The sequence below is a fragment of the Caloenas nicobarica genome, chromosome 10 (genome assembly GCF_036013445.1).
Source record: "Caloenas nicobarica isolate bCalNic1 chromosome 10, bCalNic1.hap1, whole genome shotgun sequence".
Classification (NCBI taxonomy): domain Eukaryota; kingdom Metazoa; phylum Chordata; class Aves; order Columbiformes; family Columbidae; genus Caloenas; species Caloenas nicobarica.
Genome location: NC_088254.1, coordinates 4,424,922 through 4,442,498, shown reverse-complemented (window position 1 = coordinate 4,442,498; position 17,577 = coordinate 4,424,922). Strand labels below are relative to the sequence as shown.

At 38.7% G+C, this 17,577-nt stretch overlaps 1 protein-coding gene across 1 annotated transcript; it reads right to left on the bottom strand.

Annotated features, from left to right (window-relative positions):
* Nucleotides 1–581: 581 nt before the first annotated feature.
* Nucleotides 582–15,953, bottom strand: CHRNA5 (cholinergic receptor nicotinic alpha 5 subunit). The gene is made up of 6 exons (XM_065641389.1): nucleotides 15,821–15,953; nucleotides 6,592–6,743; nucleotides 5,714–5,758; nucleotides 4,166–4,275; nucleotides 2,786–3,617; nucleotides 582–743 (listed from the first exon to the last, which is right to left on the bottom strand). The coding sequence occupies exons 1-6, from the start codon at nucleotides 15,951–15,953 to the stop codon at nucleotides 582–584; spliced, it is 1,434 nt and encodes a 477-aa protein (XP_065497461.1).
* Between the last annotated feature and the right edge of the window lie 1,624 nt (nucleotides 15,954–17,577).

The window sequence follows — 17,577 nt, the reverse complement described above, 5'->3', positions numbered from 1 at the left end:
GAAAATTTATAAAAGCAAAACATAGCCCAATCACTATTTTTACTTATATGGTGAATATATGGGAAGGTTAACTGATATTTTTGTTATTATTTTAAATTTACTTTGTAGCAACTTCATACTTTTACAACACATTCAAGAGCGCTGATCAAAATTCTCCTTTGCATTCTACAGTAAATTGAAATAAGCAACTCTACTGTGTAAATATATGCAAATTTTTAATACCCACTATAACGATAGAGATAGTAATTTAATAACTGGACTACAGTGATCATCATAAAAAAATGTTAAATCCTTCTATTTCGCAACAGGTGCCAGTGTATGTTTTTTGACATATCATACATGCAAGTGCTTGAGAAGGTCCTTTAAATTCTGACCTGATTTAGAGGTAACTTAGTAAACTGGCAATAAGCGAACTGACTTCTATGTGCCCTAGGGATGTCATGCTTTAATATAAACCTGATTTTATGGGTTTGGATTTGTTTCACTCTATCAGAAACTTGCCTGCAAAGAACATGCATGGGACTAGGGCTACCACAAAACTCTTTAGAACCATATTAGCAGGAGACAGAACCAAAAATATTTTATGCATTTGTACTGCCTATATGTGTAGGTACTATTATACTTGCCCATTTATGAATAACAGGAATAAATAACAAAAGTGATCCAATTATTGAAACCAGAAGAAAAGTCCATAGGAACATTCGATCAAGCACCTGAGCAATAAACTTCCAGTCTTCAACAACCTGAAAACCAAAGAGCGTAAGAGTTGTTCAGTATGTGCGAGAACAGGTAAAAATACAGTACCCAACCCTGCAGTTCTTAATCACTTTACAGTACCCTTTTTTTCCACTCAGGTCCATTTGATAACCCCCTTTAACAACTTCTTATAATTACACTACGAGCTAGAACAGGAACAAACTTTCCTCTATGAAGACTGGTAAGCTATATAGAGCAATACTAGATCTTAATACAGAAACCAACCCTGACAAGCACCAAACATCCTCAACTACAGAGAGATGAAAATCGGTATGCAATTTTCTAACATGCTGCAGGATTTAGGATTCATGCCACAGCTTCATCCTAAAGTGGAATTCCCAGCAGGAGCTAGAAGCAAAAGTTGTAAACCAAACCAACCAACAAACATTCAAAACCAAAATGCAGCCACAAACAAACCAACCCCCACACAACAGCACCACACCACACACAGAACAGTAGACAGCAGCTGTTGTGTTACATGCAAGATCTGAAAGCTGTGAAGTTACTGCTGCACAGCATTATACACTAGGGAGAATACTCATAGTACTTTCACGACTATTTTCCTTTCCAATAGGATTATTCATGCCTATAAACAGTTTTGCAAGTATAGCAAAGTTTGCAAGTCTGAGCAAATTAAAACCTTGCCAAACTATTGCCTTTGATTCAAACTGGAGCTAGCCATGTTTCCAAAGCTTCCTTAGAGGTAAGGCTACAACAGCACTGCTGTGTAGTTTTTAATGAACGCAATGAAAGCTTGCATTCTCTAGGGCCCAAATAATAAAATACAATTGAATCCCCGGTCAGCTGTGTATTAATTTCTGATGTTTAGAGTTGCAACAACATTATACCTGAAAACCAAAGTACTCATCACCTCTCGTCACTAACAGTCAAATAGAGTAAGTTCAGTAAAAGAAAGAAAACCAACCCTTAATTTACAGGAAATTATGTATTTAATAGCAAACTATTCTATTTGTGTTGCTTTTACAACGCAGGGATATTAGATGCTGTTCTAACGGTACAGTAGATACATTTATTCAAAATCTAGGCAGATCTTTTGTGATAATGTCAGAATTGAGCCTTGAGAAGGTACATCAGAGGAGTCAGCTTACTCCTAGGCTGCCATGTGAGAATCCACTCTCAGCAACCAGCAACTTTTGAGGACAGTCATTTCTGTATAAATGGAAAGAATCTCAGGCCTTGCCATCAGAAACAGATAGCAGTATCATAAGACCACACATCAAACTTTTATATTTCTACACTAACCCAAAAATAGCATTTAAGTCTCTGATGTACCAACGGTGATAGTTTAAAAAGCACGGAAAGAAAAGAGATTCATAATGCTCTTACCCAAATGGTGTAAACATCCATTAAGGATAACTCAGAGTGCAAATGCAGAGACTGAAAAAAAGCCTCTGACATCTGATGTCACTCAGAGACAAATAATAATACGGCTAAAAGAAAATACTCAGGAAGGCATCTAGTCCATGTCTGATCTCAGTGCAAAATGACCAACATATGGCTATAGGTTGTGTTTAAACTAGTAAGAGTTAAGGCATTAAAAACTGTTTTTATATGGATTTGAAAAGCTGCAAAATAAGGCTTAGCAGTATTTAATCAGAAAATCTAAGGGAAATCCATTTTTCAGATAGCATTCAGGTACAACATTAAAAATACCTACTTCTCCCATCATGAAAATAACACCCAGCAGCACTGTAGGGAACAGTTAGAGTACAAGTATCTCTGAAAATGTGTCATTAACAACAAGAACTTTCCAGAAGAAAGCAAAAGACTTCAAAAGAACTCAAGGGCCCATGGACTCTATTGCATCAGCCCAGTATCTGTAAGAATTCTCAGTATTGTACCACAGTTGTACTACTTTCCGGTGGAACTAATTACACAGCTTCCAGCAAAGTACAAAACCTGGAAATCTCATAACACATATTCAATATGCAACTGCATAGTAAACCACTACTTGGTTTTCTAATTTCCAGTTTTACAAAAATCAGTGTAACATGACTGTAACACCCACCTCGCGAACTTCGTTCTCCTTCATAACATGTCTTGTAATATATCGGATAGAATCTAGAGCTGCTTCCAAAGTGTTCCTAGATGATTCCGATCCATTCACGTTTCCCGTTTCCTCCTTCTGCGCAAAGTATCTGTCTACATGACTTCTCATGCAAAGCAGCTTGGGAAGTTTGTGAAGAAATATCTTGCGAACCCAAGGTGCCATAGCATTGTGTGTCGATGAAGAGCGATGATGAATATTGATAGCAAAGACAGTTATCACAATGGACAATGTCACAAATATCATAGTAAACACCAAGTACTCTCCTATAAGTGGGATAACTTTAGAAGATGAAGGAATAATCTCTTCAATAACAAGAAGGAAAACAGTCAAAGACACTAGTACTGAAGTGCAGAGTGAAATTTTTTCACCTTCATTTGAAGGAAGATAGAAGACAAGGACAGTTAGAAACGAAAGTCCGATACAAGGAATAATGAGAAACAACGTGTAAAAAAGTGGCAAGCGTCTAATTATAAATGAATACGTAACAAAAGGATACCAGCAGCATCCATCAGTCCTATTTCCTTTGCTCCCTGTTGCAGTCACTATTTCCCATTCTCCATTATCAAAAAAGTCTCTCTTATCAACATCGTAATCTTCAAGAATTATATCAACCTGTGAGCCATCGTAAGTCCAGGAACCAAATTTCATAGAGCAGTTTTGGAGGTCAAAGGGGAAGAAGGTTACATCAATAGTGCAAGAACTTTTGTAGTTTGCTGGCGGAGTCCAGGCAATGGTGCCATCATATTTTACCACAGTTTTTGTAGATGTTCCCTCAAAACGTCCATCTGCACTGAAAAAAGAGAGATATACATGCGCAATTACAATGGGCATGTGTGGGCGTGTGTTTTTAAACAGGAAAATATGTTTTGTTATTGTCATTTCAGCTGTTTAGCCCTTTTCCCCCTTCATAGCCAATATTTTGTATTTTGTTCATAGTCAACTTTCTCACACACGTAAACAGTTTTGGAAGAATGAAGAATATTTTCAAGTCATGAAAAGATCTGTGCAACCTCCTGTGGTCCCAATGACTTATGCAAAAGATTGTTAAAATCCTGACCTGTAACAGCATGACCAAACTCCGGTGTTTCTATTGGTAATATGGGAAGAAGTGGAAATAAACTTTGCAAAGAGACTAGAAATTCCATACAGATGCAAAGCAAAACATTTAAACATTTAACACAGCAACAAAATCCATTTGCATTCAGAGGCAAATTCTTCCACACATTCTTAGCTCTACTAAATGTACATGCATAATCTATCCAATGAGCCTCCCAGAAGCAGCTTGGATGGTAAAGTTAGAAAGCAAATGTATTTTATGGCAAAAGATAGAAATCTTACTTGTCATACAACACGATATCTGGAATCCAAATAGAATCTGATGGGACACGAATAGACGTTATTCCAGCATAGTCTTCAGGATTCCACCTTAATTTTACATCTACCCATTCCTGTGGATAAGTGAGAGTAAAAATCATTATTATTGTGAAGATGATTTAAGCAGGGCAAGACTGGATGAAAATAGATTAAAAGGCAATTTAAAAAATTAATCAAACTGGCTTCTAAAATTTGCATACGACAGTGAATTTGCTGAACAGACATCTAACTACCTCATCCAGTATTTGCAGTTCTAAGAGTCATTTGAGAGTATTTCTGTACAGAACCTACGGTATTAAAATCCTTTTTCAGAGCATGTATACATAAGAGCTATTATTACATATAGACAATTAAATTGGAAAAAAAAACCCCACCTTGTTCTGAATGAATATCAATGATTTTGGAAGCTGATAAGCAGCAATTTAAACATTTTCATCACACACACAAAAAAATCATGCTGCAACTCCCAGAAGTCAGTCATTGCTATTTCTACCAGCAACACTAAAAATGGCACCATTGAAAGCACAGTAGTACTCTGGTGATTTTATACTTGAACTAAAAGCTGAAGAGGAAAAAATGCAAGTTTCTAAGAATCCGCCATCACATAAAATTTTAAATGCATATTCATCCCATTTCTTATTATATCTGAATTGCTTCAATTGCAACAAGTTCTGCAGAAAATATTAAGAGGGTGCAAGGCCATCATTAACATACTGGCATCTCACACTTTCTGAGTAGTCTCAAAGTTTTCCTGAAAAGAAAAACTTTGTCTGAGATTACAGTTACTGGAGAAGAAGGGAATGGGAAGCAACAGGAGAGAGAAAAAAGAAACAAAAAAAACCCCCCACACGAAAAACCCACTACAACAAAGGAAGTAGCTCAAACAAAATAATTTAGTAAGCTAGGAAGTATAATCAGGGTCTGCGAATATTCTTCTAAGTCAAACCATGAATGATTTGTGAGCAGCGCTTCCCAAGTTAATAGCTGCCACTAGGCTTTGCATTGAGCTTGAGGTTCTTTCCTGTCCATAAACAAGTATTCTTAAGATGAAAAGTAGTTCTTTACAGCAAGCATATACAACTTGGAAAGTTGAATTTGTAGTGATGTTTATCAGATCATCTCAAATACCGAACAAGAGAAAGATCTTGACACTATTAGACAAAAGACTCCATAATCCCTCGCTTTTCTTAATACAGTTTTTGAAAGAAAACTTATGTACCGAAGCAGTAACTTTTATGGTTGGATAAATGCACCTTGGTATATCAAATGGCCATGCAATGCCAGATCAGATTTCTTTAAATTAGGTAATTTTTTAAAATTTACTTTTTAATAAGAGTTTTAGAACAATTAATCCGCTAAAGCATTTCCAGAGGCATTTCTTAAAAATACCATGTAAAATAAAAATTCATGCAACAACTAAGTTTTTTTGAATATACAATTAGAAAAGTTTCTTCCAACATTTAACTTGCAGTTATGAAGCTTCAGAATTTTTCATTGATATTTTACACATACCTGTTTCAACCAAACATTTGTTGTCATCAATTGATTTTTCTCATCCTATAAAAATGAAGCAAATTTTATGAGAAAAAAATCTGCACACAGGAACCAGCTGCTTTAGTTCAGAGGTCTGAAATTTAAAATACAAAACACACTTCTAAAAGCATTCCAGTCACTCATAAATATGTTTATATGAAAAATTCTAAAACATACAATTATGACCTTCGATTATTTAACTGTTAAAAGTGATATTTTCTCCCTCTGTGTCTCTTTCCTTCCTTCCATTTTTTATTTAACTGTATTTTATGCAGTCTTACCATTTTTCTATGGAAACATAAAAGAACAGCCACAACATGTGGAAGAAAAACTCCTCTTATAAACAATGAATTCAATTTGAAAAGAATATTCTGAAGTAAATAAGTATTGAGGGGGGGGGGGGCAGAGGGGCAAAAATCTGTGATCTCCTTAATTTCATCGGTAATGCCAAGAGAATCTTTATTACTATGGAAGTGACATACAGCTCAGAGGGCTCCTTGCTGCTTATGGGGGAAAAAGAGCAGTATTTGCAAGTGTTCCTGAATTTTACAGAAATGAGAATGATAAAGTTTAAAAATATGGGGGTTTCCCATTGAATAAATAAAAGTACAATTTACTAGGCTTAAGAATTTCACTTTTTTTTTCTGAAAACTCCACTAAACATAATAGACATCTTCTCAACCTCTTTGTGATCACTCTTCATGTCCTCATCTACAATGCATTATTTTATTACACTGATAATTTTAAAGGTTTAATCTATCATGTTTAAGATAAAATATGCACAAGTATTTCATATGACATTATGTTCCAGAATTTTAAGAATTAAGGAAAAAAATAAACTTATTTAATATACATACCACATCTACTAGCTGAGAGATTGCAAGGCCAAACTTAATTTTTATTGTGTCATTCAAGCGTTCCACTGGACGAACCCATCTTTGATAGTCTTCAAATAAATGTTTAAACAAACGATCTTCACTTTTAGCAATAAGAGAAGGTTCAGATACACCTAAATAAAAAATAATAATTTATTAACATTGATTGATGAACAGTCTACATCTGCATTCCTGTGTCCAAATATCTACAGTTATGTTTATGCAGAGTTAAATTTCTCATCCTATACCCTTTTCTCTAGAAGCATGGACAAGGTCTTAGAAGAAGAACTACATGAAATTAGCTGGTTTTATTAACACGTCCATACCACTCTGACACTTTTAAAGCCTATGACTCAAGAACATTATTTTAGCAATAATACAGGCAAAATGCACTTATATCATTTACCTGGTGCCACGTAGTTATAGAACTCCTCGAAAACTGAAAGCTTACCTATGAGGGACTGAAGTTCCATCACTCTAGAACAAGATGATACTTTTTAAAAACCTACATCCGCACTATACAGGTCTCTAGTATATAGTATAACTTCCACTCCACTTTGAAACATCAGTCTATTCACATTTTATACATTGTTTCTTCTAGTGTTTTGTCACATCTATGATGCATAAACTTTGCAGTACTTGTAAAGCACTTTTCCCCCACACTATTTTGTATCTTAAACACATGCCAATCTATTTACCAGTCTATCCTCTACCTATCCTAATGTTACATTGACTGAAAGGCACCTTTCTAGTTAAGAAGTACTTCACATTCAGTTACTTCTTTTTTTTTTCATAGTTATCAAGGAGACATTTCAACACCTGGAGACCAACTGATGATCTGGAACAGAAGTACAAACTAAATGACTTCTTTCATCTCCTGAGAGAATGGAATACACGGCAGAGCTTGGGGGGAAAAAAAGGTAGATGCAGAAACTGCAAGCAGAAAGCAGCCTGGGCGTTAAAAGAGATATGTAAGTTGTCTTCGAGTATCTCATCAAGCAACTGTTCTCCTTTATCTTTGTGAATCCACAAAAAAAAATACTTTTTACCAACATGGTCTCACTGAAGTGTATCAGTAGAAACCCTGCTACCCAAAAAAAAAAAAAAAAAAAAAAGGCAAAGTTTAAGGTTTCTCCATTATGAGAACCCAGGCAAAAAATTATATACCCTAAATGACAAGGGAAGGACCAACTTAAGGAAGATACAGAGAGAGGGGAGGAAAAAAGGCAAGATCCGTGTGTAGCTAAGTAACTCGAGCACGAACAGCCTCCAAAGGCCGGGTGAACGCCCTGACGGCCGCTGCTTCCAGGAGCAGCACAAGCCGCACACATCGCCTGGGAGGGAATAGCTCCAAAAAGGTCTCCAATTCCCAGAGAGAAGTCAAAGCAACCACCAGAAGACATGAACGTACGGCTCTACGCAAAGATTTTTACTGCTCACCGATTATATTTAAACAAACAGAAGCTACTGCCCTAAAAAGACCTAACAATGATTATAGTCAGTCTAAGGGACAGAGTAAACCAAAGAAAGATGTTCACGACCATCTCTTTTTAATGCAGATTATACCATTACATAAATGTATGGCGTGACCTCTCCAGAAATGATGTGCTCACTAACAGCATCCATCTAAAAAAAGATCTATCAGAAACAGAAAAGCACCAGAGAATGGCATAAACAGATTAAAACCAGAGATAGTCATCCATACAAGGAGAGATTTAAAAGATTAACATCATTTTGTTTGGAGAGGAGATGAATTCAGTGAGCATAACTGAAGTAGATAAAGCAGTGAACAATACGCGAAGAAAAGAACACTGATTGTATTTAACCTTTCTTATAAATGGCAAAGGAAACAAAAGCATTGATTAAAGGCAGTACAAACAATTTCTACTTGAAGTTCATTACCATAAACATTTGGTGAATCAGAGATTAGACATTGAAGAGCACTGCAATTTTAGAATTGCCCAAGATTATTAAATTGTCAGTTATGTCAAGTAGTATCACATTTGCATAGGCCATCAGTTCTCATTTCAACACAACTTGCAAAATCTACCTCCGAATTTGACCAACAGTTTGATGGCTTGCATTTGTTGCAGACACTTGGCTCCCACCGTTTAAACCATTAATTTAGACGGTCCTAAGCTGGTGCTGTGTGACCGCTAAGACTGCAGCCCAGACAACTGAGACAGGCAACGTTCAGTTCCCTCCCACCCAGCAAAGTGCTCTGGTGACAGCAGCAGCTCTGTGCTGCAGGACGCCGCACTGACAGATCCTTTGGACAAAACACCACTGCGCTGCAGAGCCCAGCCCCAACAGAACTCCCAGCCTCCTGCACTGCAGGTTTGGGGCAGCCCAATAGAACTGTTATTATGGATACTAACTGGATTTTCTCTGAAATTTTCAAGTGGGAGCAAAAGCAGAACGTAGACCAGGATTAGCAGAGTGGGAGCAGCAGGACTCCTTTTCCCCCCAAACCTCCCCACGCTAACAGGCTGCTGAATGGCTCCTGTTGCAGGTCAAATCAGCACTGTGGTTTTAACACAGTTCACCCTCCTGTTTCAAAATACAGCATATTTCGTTCATTCACAAACACCTATTTTTCATCCAGATGTATTATTTGCACATGCTCTACTATTTAACAACTTTCCATTTCAAGACTGTTGATGGGCGGGTTGTGTAATAGCAAAGGACTGATGGGCAACGCGTGTTGTACCACTGAGCACAGCGCAGGTTCACACCTGAACACACAGAGGACATAAGAGTTGCTGTCAAAAAGCATCCAGCAATACAATGTTATACACAAGTTACCTGCAGAGCTATTAGGTTAAAATACATTTATATTCACTGATACCTTAGGTTCAGTGTATCTTCATTAGCCAAGCATCTTTTCTTATTTGTAACTATACATAGATTCGCCAAGTCTTGCTTTTCACAGACATCCAAAAGAATGCTTCCCAAACACACAACTTAATTTCTCTACTTCTATATCCCTATTTCCTCAATTATAAATGGTTTTGTGTGTATTTCAGCTTAATGTTTCATAAATACTTGATTTTTGTATTAGCATTAATTACATTTCCCTTGTACAGTTACATCTCCCAAGTGAATTTTTTGTACAGTTTGAGAATGACTAGGCAGCTGGGTATTGTCTCTCCATTAACTGACCTTGAAGCAATGCAGAGGCAAAGTTGCACTTTCACCATTTCTGTGTTCCTGTAAGGTGACCTCCTGTACAGCACCGCAGCATCTTCAGGGTACCTGCTGTTTCCAGACAAAGCTTCTCTTAAAACACAGTATCTTCTCTGCTACGCTAAATAGGAACATGTTCCTTCACCACTTTTGTGAACTTCCAGAATTTTTTTCAAACATTTTACACTCAGACCTACAGTATACTTAGATTTATTAAGATGACCATATTTCCTAACTATATAGTTCAACTAACTTTTTTTCCTATCACAGACATATCCACACTTTTTCATATTTCTAGTTTATTCTGTTTATTAATAAACTGGGGCATACTGGTCTATAAAAGGCAGTTTATGCAAAGGAGAACTTCATGAGGAGGCTTGAGATGGTAACAATATATTAAGAGTTGGCAAAAATGAAATAAATAACCACTCCTACTTTCCCATATTTAATAGGGCCATACAGCTCACTTGTTACACAGACTACATGTGCTTAATTTCTCTTTTCCATGTGTCTGTATGCTTTTAAGATTATAACAAAGGGTGTAATTGGTGATAATACCAGTAAGGAACTCAGAATTTTAAAAAAATATGAAGAACTGGTGGAAAGCAGGAAAAAAGGTACAGAAGAGAGGAAAACAGGTAAAATACAGTTAGTGGCTTAAGGCATCAGACAAGCTATGCTGGCTGGAGAAAAGCTGAAAAACGTTAAAACCTACAACTAGCAAGATTAGCAAACAACCCACAGTACAAGTCTCATACTAAATCAGGTGGTAAGAAAATGTGGAAACACTCACCCCTACTAGCTCACTGTACTAAAAAAACCTTAAAAGATTTGTAGCCTTTGAAGAGCAACTCTAAGCGTGCCTGTATTTGTGCAACTTTATTTTTGTGGAGGTCAGCCAGTCTAAGTCAAAGGTAGGCTCCCTATATCGTTCAGTGATAAATCCCAATGCTTACTTTATAATTTACACCTGAAACTCTTCTCTGCTCACTCCCTCTCAGTGTGATTCCATGTTTACCAAAAAGAACTAGGCCACACGAGAAAATGCTGGATGGCCAAAATTTGAATTCTGCAAAAAGGAGACAAACATTTATAGACAAAGCAGACTAATGATTCCTTTCTTTTTAAACTCTGAAATAGTTGGAGCACACTTTTGATAAAACAGTAAGTAGAAATTCTAATTAAACACTTGGCCTAGGACACAATTGTATTTAAAAATTCAGTCCTAAACATTTAACAAACTTCTTCTATTGAAGTACTTTGGAAGAGCTATTTAGAAAAGAAGAGGAAGCACTGCATGGGTCTCAGATTCATGAACAGCATGACAAAACATGCACTGTCTATTCATTTTGTTACCATCTTCAAATCAAAATTTCACTAGTGCCACTGGTGGCAGACTTTTTAAATGCTTCAGATAAGAATTACCAGTGAAATATTTAGTGCTACAGCTATGCCTCATATCTTGTAATAAATTGTTGTTTGTTTTAAACAAGAGAACATCACATTCCATGTTTCTCCAAAGAATAAACTTTCTTTGAACTCTATATTCCTCTGTACTTCCTTCGATAAAATGCCTAAGAACCACATTGGGATTGCAGGTGTAACATTGGTCCTTATAATTTAAGCAACGTAGTTCAAAGCATTTTGTAATTGATATAGTTGAGTGTCAATGATTTCAGGTTTTCTTTGGATTACTACTTGGTGCATTTTCAAGAGAGGTCCATGGGAGGAAAGGGTCACTTTTTAGAAGCCTATTGTTAAGATGTAAATTCGGAAGGAACATACATTACTAATGCAGATTCTTAACCATATACCACCATAGTGAAAAAGAACACTACTAAGGACAATAAACATGGCAAAATATCCATACTTTGTAGTCAATATTCGGTTAACAGTGTGCTATCCTAATGTACAGACTTATCCACAAATCTAACTACTACAAACTACAATACAATTAATAGTTTGCCTGCAAACCAGGAAGGTGCATTAAGATATACAGTACAGTTGCATTCAGTACACTGGTATTTTACTAAGATGACACTGTGATCTAAGCCTCACTTTAAAATGTAAAGAATCTCCCACCACCACTTCATGAAGCAGAAGAGCTATGTAATACATTAAATAAAGTATAAAATGGAAGTTTTATTTCTGTACTGATTCCCCACTCCCTTTAAAAGGAAAGGATGGTGAGTCATACTTTATGGTCTTCAATTTTTTGCCTATTTTTCCTTCTGTGCTTTAGCAACTGCTGAGAACCCAATGACTAAGAGTAAAGCATGCAGTTAACAGTAACCATTTAGAATGACCAAAATCATCTTTCCTAGAATGTCTGTAAGTCAAAGCAGGATTAGTAACTCTAACCAATTTACTGAACAAAAGTCAGGAGAGCTATTACATCCTGTACTTCCTACAAGTATGTTTTTCCTCCCTTGTTCAAAGAACAAAGGCAAAGCTCATCGCAATACCTACAAGCATGGAAGAGGTGGCTATTCGTGACCATTTCTTGTAGGTGATTTTTTCGCAAATTTGTTTTGCTTGCTTTTGTTCAGAGGTCGTCTTGCGATTTCAAAGGTTCAGAGTAAAAAAGCAACAGCCTTGTACTTCTACCACTGTGTATTAATATTAATGCATGCCTGGCAGCTGCTACAGGAACTTTTTGCTTACTCTGGGGCTTTCAAGTTACTGGGAGGATTTCTGCCTTCTCTCTTACGTAGCACATCAATCTCCTGCCAACCAGTAGCAAAATAAAATGATGTATTGTGGACATGAAACTACCAAGGATTTTGAACTGCAATATTGCTTGGCACTTACCAACATGAACAGAGGTATAAGAGCTGCACACAGAAAGCAGGGAAGATGTTTCCTACATTCAGCTCGAATTCGAGGGACTAAAGTTTCCAGCTGGATAATTGGAAAGTAGAATTAAACTACCCCCTAACAGCTTAGCATCAAGGGATAACTACAGTCCATATTAATGAATGCCTTTACGAGTTTGACTAATAGCAGTATAATACACTGTCATGTAGTTTGTAACTAATCAAGAAATAGATACAATCAGCTACAGATTGATGATGGTCAGTCTTTAGATTAAGAGCTAGCCATAGCAGAAACCACTTCTTTCTGAATATCTGTGCTACAGATTCTATTGTAAATACACACAACATGCCCAAGATCTTCCTGAACTCTGTCGTGCAGCTATTGTCAGCAGCAGTCTTCTGATTAACAGCCACCTACAGCACGAACGTCACACATCTGTGGCATGGCACAGCACTTCCTTGGGAGTTCACAGACACTAACACACTCCACTCAGTTTTCAGCAGACAGAAGAACTGTGATCCTTCTCCCCGCCCAGCAGCCAGGGGACATGAAGAGGCTGCCTCAGGGTAAAAATTCTGGTCACTCTGAAGGCAGTGGGACTTTTTCTGTAACAGATGCAGGATTTTGTCATCTCTGTACTGCTTTTAACCATTCCATCATTTTCACTTACTGTTGACCTGTCAGTAAGGACTGAAGATGGACTGTGAAGGCAGCACTGAGGAATGCTGAAAGCAAGCAGTAAGAGTGCGTATACAAGTGTGGATAGCACAAGGAGTAAAAGGAAGAAAAAAAAAATGTATCTTAAAAGTAGAACCATTTATTCATATAGATTTAGAGGGTGCGCATCTTGGAAGAAAACACAAATCCTCAATTTATGGGAATAGGACCATTATATAAATAAGACACGGGCCTTGGGCTTCTCATGAGTTGCCAGTGCAGCTCTGAGTGCTGCAGAAGTTGTACACTGGCATTATTTTCTGCCATTTTGCTGATGCGGCTCGAGTCCAGTCTCAGATACACCGGCATATGCAATCCTGCGGCTCACAGAAATCACATACTCACTTTAGAAATCAGAAAGAGTAGATTTCAGAATATAAACAACCAGAGAAAAACCTGGTTTCACCATTCTGAAAAGTGGGAAACTATGCAACTACTTCCTTCTGCAGTTCCTTCTACAAATGACAGACATTTCTCCACAAATCGGCGCTCCCATTTTTCTTCTTAAGAATATCTAAAGAAAGCACAAAATATTTTGAGATAAAAATCACAAAACCCATACAAGCAGGAAGGTTTGCAGCTTCCTGTTGGGTAGGGAGAAGGATCCAATGTGTTAAACTGAGTGGAAAACATTTGGGTGCATGAACTCCCAAGGAAACACCACCACAGGTCTGCATCATGGCACAGCAGTGTTAGAGGTGCTTGTTCATCTAAATTCAATTTCTACATTTAAGTCTCACCTGTTAAAGATCCAGAGCAAGGAACAAAACTTACAGTTTGACTGTATTTTAAACCAGCACGTATCTTGGCTCGGCAAGTCAGAGTTATCCAGGACAAAGTGTTAATTCACCTTCAAGCTACTAACTAAAGGAAACACCAAGTTCCTTTACAAGCACTCTGAAAGTATCATAAAAACAAAGTCACATCCATAAGTCACTCCTACTCATTAAAATGATTACTGTACCACTTGCAAAGCAATACCTCTAAAATAATTTTAACTATATGTACATGATTCTCCGATGTAGGTTATTATTTCCATTTGCCTTATATTTTAACAATATCTTTCATCTACTTCACAGCAAATTTCATTTTATTTTAGAGCAAACAGATTGTGAAAAAAGTTTTTAGCCTCACTACATATGATCAATTCTCAATGAAATCAAAACTGTTGGCATGTGGCAAAAGGCAAAATTTGGCTTAACCTGACTGCAGGTAATTCCATACCATATACACCATATAATGTAACCTAATAATTTCACATAGTAATATCTTCTGTCATGATGAAAAGCAATACTTTGGTACTGAATTTCTTAAATCACACGTAGTAACAACAGACTGAGTTTTTTATGTTGAATTAAAATTGGCACATCAATACAATTTACTTTCCTTAAACCATACTCACAACAATTTTTTTCAATTTTGAGCTAGTATTTAAAACGTTAATTTTATTTTTCATTAATTTCCTTTCTGCTTGTAAATACTGCAGTTACAACTTCAAGACACTGTGCAAAACTCTTAGCAATGTAGCCATAATTCATATTAAAGCAATGTTTTGAAATAACTATTTCCAAATAATGATTTGAAAAAGCATCCATTTTGCTCCTTTAGTCTTTGTGCAATTTTATAAACACTTTAGCTTCACTTGCTATTTTACGTCCTTCAACTCTGAAAGTTGCAACCTGATTGAAGGACGAGACCGGCTTTTTTGAAATCAAAGAAATAATGCATGACGAAACTACAGAGAATTTTTCAATCAATTCTTGAAAGACATTTTTATGTGCAGCCAGATCCATGTGCGATATTGCAATTATTAAAATATATTCCGTAAACTTAACTCCATACCAGCTGTGAACGCAAAGAACATGCACCACAAATCCACAATTGTACCTCGCCTGAGTAAGCAAACAGAGCAAAAAAAAAAAATCTAAAAGGTGACATTTCTAAAGCGTTGTATGTTAATTTTAAAAGCGTAAAACTGCGTGATGAAACGTGTGGTAGTCAAGAGTGATGCGCATCTGAAAAGCTGTAGTTTGGCAAAGGCATTTTTCCCTCTGCTGCGAAAGGGGCAGCCCTGGTGAGCCCGTTTTGGAGGGTCACGTTCTTTTCTTTCTTTGATTTTTAAAATTTTTTTATTTTTATTTTTTACGAACTATCAGAAGTCCTGCAACCCTCACCCCAGCACTCCTCCGCCACAACCCCACTTCGCCCCGACATTTTAGCCTCGTCTTGCAAAAGTTGATAGCGCGGAAAACGAAGCGCGACGCGCGGCCACCTCAGCGCCGGCAGCGCTCCCCTCACAGCAACGCCCGCCCCGTTTCTCCACACGACCCGCGCCCCGCTGCCCTCCGGTACAACCTCCCCCTATCCCCGCACAACGGCAGGTTCACACGAAAGCCGGAGTTCAGGAGAGCTCGTAACTCCCCGCTTCTCCCCGAAGCGCCTGCCCGCCGCCCAGCCCGCCCCGGCGCGGCGCCGTCCCGAGCCGCCTTACCCGCGTAAGGAGCGCGGGCGGCGGGGCCGGCTCCGGGCTGGCCGAGAAAGGGCGCGAAGAGGCAGGTGAGGAGCAGCAGGGGTCGGCCGCAGAGCGAGCGGCAGCAGCGCAGCCGGGCTCCGAGCTCGGCCATGGCTGGGGCACGGCCCCGCCGCCTCACGGCGAAGCTCGGCGCGCAGCGCTGGGTGCCGCTCCTCGCGGGCGGCGCTGGCCACGCCCCCGGGCAGCCGTGAGGGGGCGGCGAGGGGCGGGAACCGTTAGAACGGTTGGCGGCGCGACCCTCGGCAAGGCGGCGTCCCGGGTCGGTTTTCCCCGCAGCCACCCCCGGAGGTGGCCCAGAGGTAGAGACTTGTAGCCCCGCGCTGTGCGGGGCTGGCCGGACGGTCCCGCCGCCGGCTGCGGGCCTCAGCGGCCCCGCTTCGGGCGGGAAGCGGCCATCCCCGCCCCGCGCCGGCCGGTCTGTCAGGGGAAGGTCCCTGTGAGGGAGGCGGCGGGAAGGAGCTCGCTGGCGGGCTCCTCGAAGGGAAAGCCGTGGCGAAGGCAGCCCCCCCGGCACCGTCCCGCCGCTGGCACAGCCGAAGCGAAGGCTCCTTCAGGGCTGGGGTCGCTGCTCCGGCCTCTCCCCGGCCGCGCTGCAGCGTAACGTTGAATCCCAGCGGTAAAGCCACCTGCGGCAACAGCTCCTGCTTATAAACCGTGCTTTTGGGGAGGGTGTACGTTGAAGTTAGTTTTAATGAATGGGAAAATATTAAACTAATTTTTAACTTCCATTCCGTATGAAACAGTAGGGGTTTTTCTAAAGTTTCTAAATCAGAATGTTTTCGAACCTTTAATCAAAAATAGATAAGTCTTTTTAGCTTACATCAGTTTAAGATATTTCCATCTCTATGTCTATTGTAGATACCTAACGTATATAATGAATACCCTGCAAAAACCCACCCTTTTTTTTTTTTCTAGATCAGGTAAATCAAAAGCTGTTACAAGAGGCAACCTTAAATGCACTAAACTGTGAAATATAATTAGTGATTTTTCCTAAATCATGCTAATAGAAATACACAGTGTACACCTTGCCACAGATAGTAGAAGCAGCTGGCATGAGTGCATTTTTTTACATTTAAGATACTGTTTAAGATTTTTACAGAGCAAAGAGATTTGGAAAGAGGGGCTGAATGGCTTTACACAGTGTTAATCAGCTGCTGCATGAAAAGGTTCCTCAGAAAAATGGATCTTATTCTACTCAAATAATTTTAGAAACTTTGTACCTTCTTAAAATGAGCATTACCCAAGGTAGTAATTTCATTAAGCATGTTGTCAATTGTCAAACTTATTTTATATGGTGTTTATCTTCTAGAAAAATAGTGCATCTCTTTGCATAAATCATGAATCGTTTCAATGACTGAAACAGAGTACTTTGGCATTTTAGTCCCTTTCTTAATTTTTAAACTCGTGTTTTTTCTCTACTATCTTATCCTGCAGCCATATTTAGGTTATATGTGTCTGTGCGAGACATAATGCAGTCTGTGTAAGGCAGCTGAAGAAAAGGCTGCTTACACAGTAGTTCCTTCCAGCACACTTCTGGTGACATGTTGTATTGATTTGGATGCTCTGCAGTAAGTATAGTCATTTTATATATTGAGAATCCATTTGTATACTGCATGTCCTCCACATTCTAAGTGCGTGTGTATGTGTGTGTGTGTGTGTTAAAGGATGCAGCGTGACTCTTATTTTGAAATGCTCAGTGTGTATGCAGTGGTCAA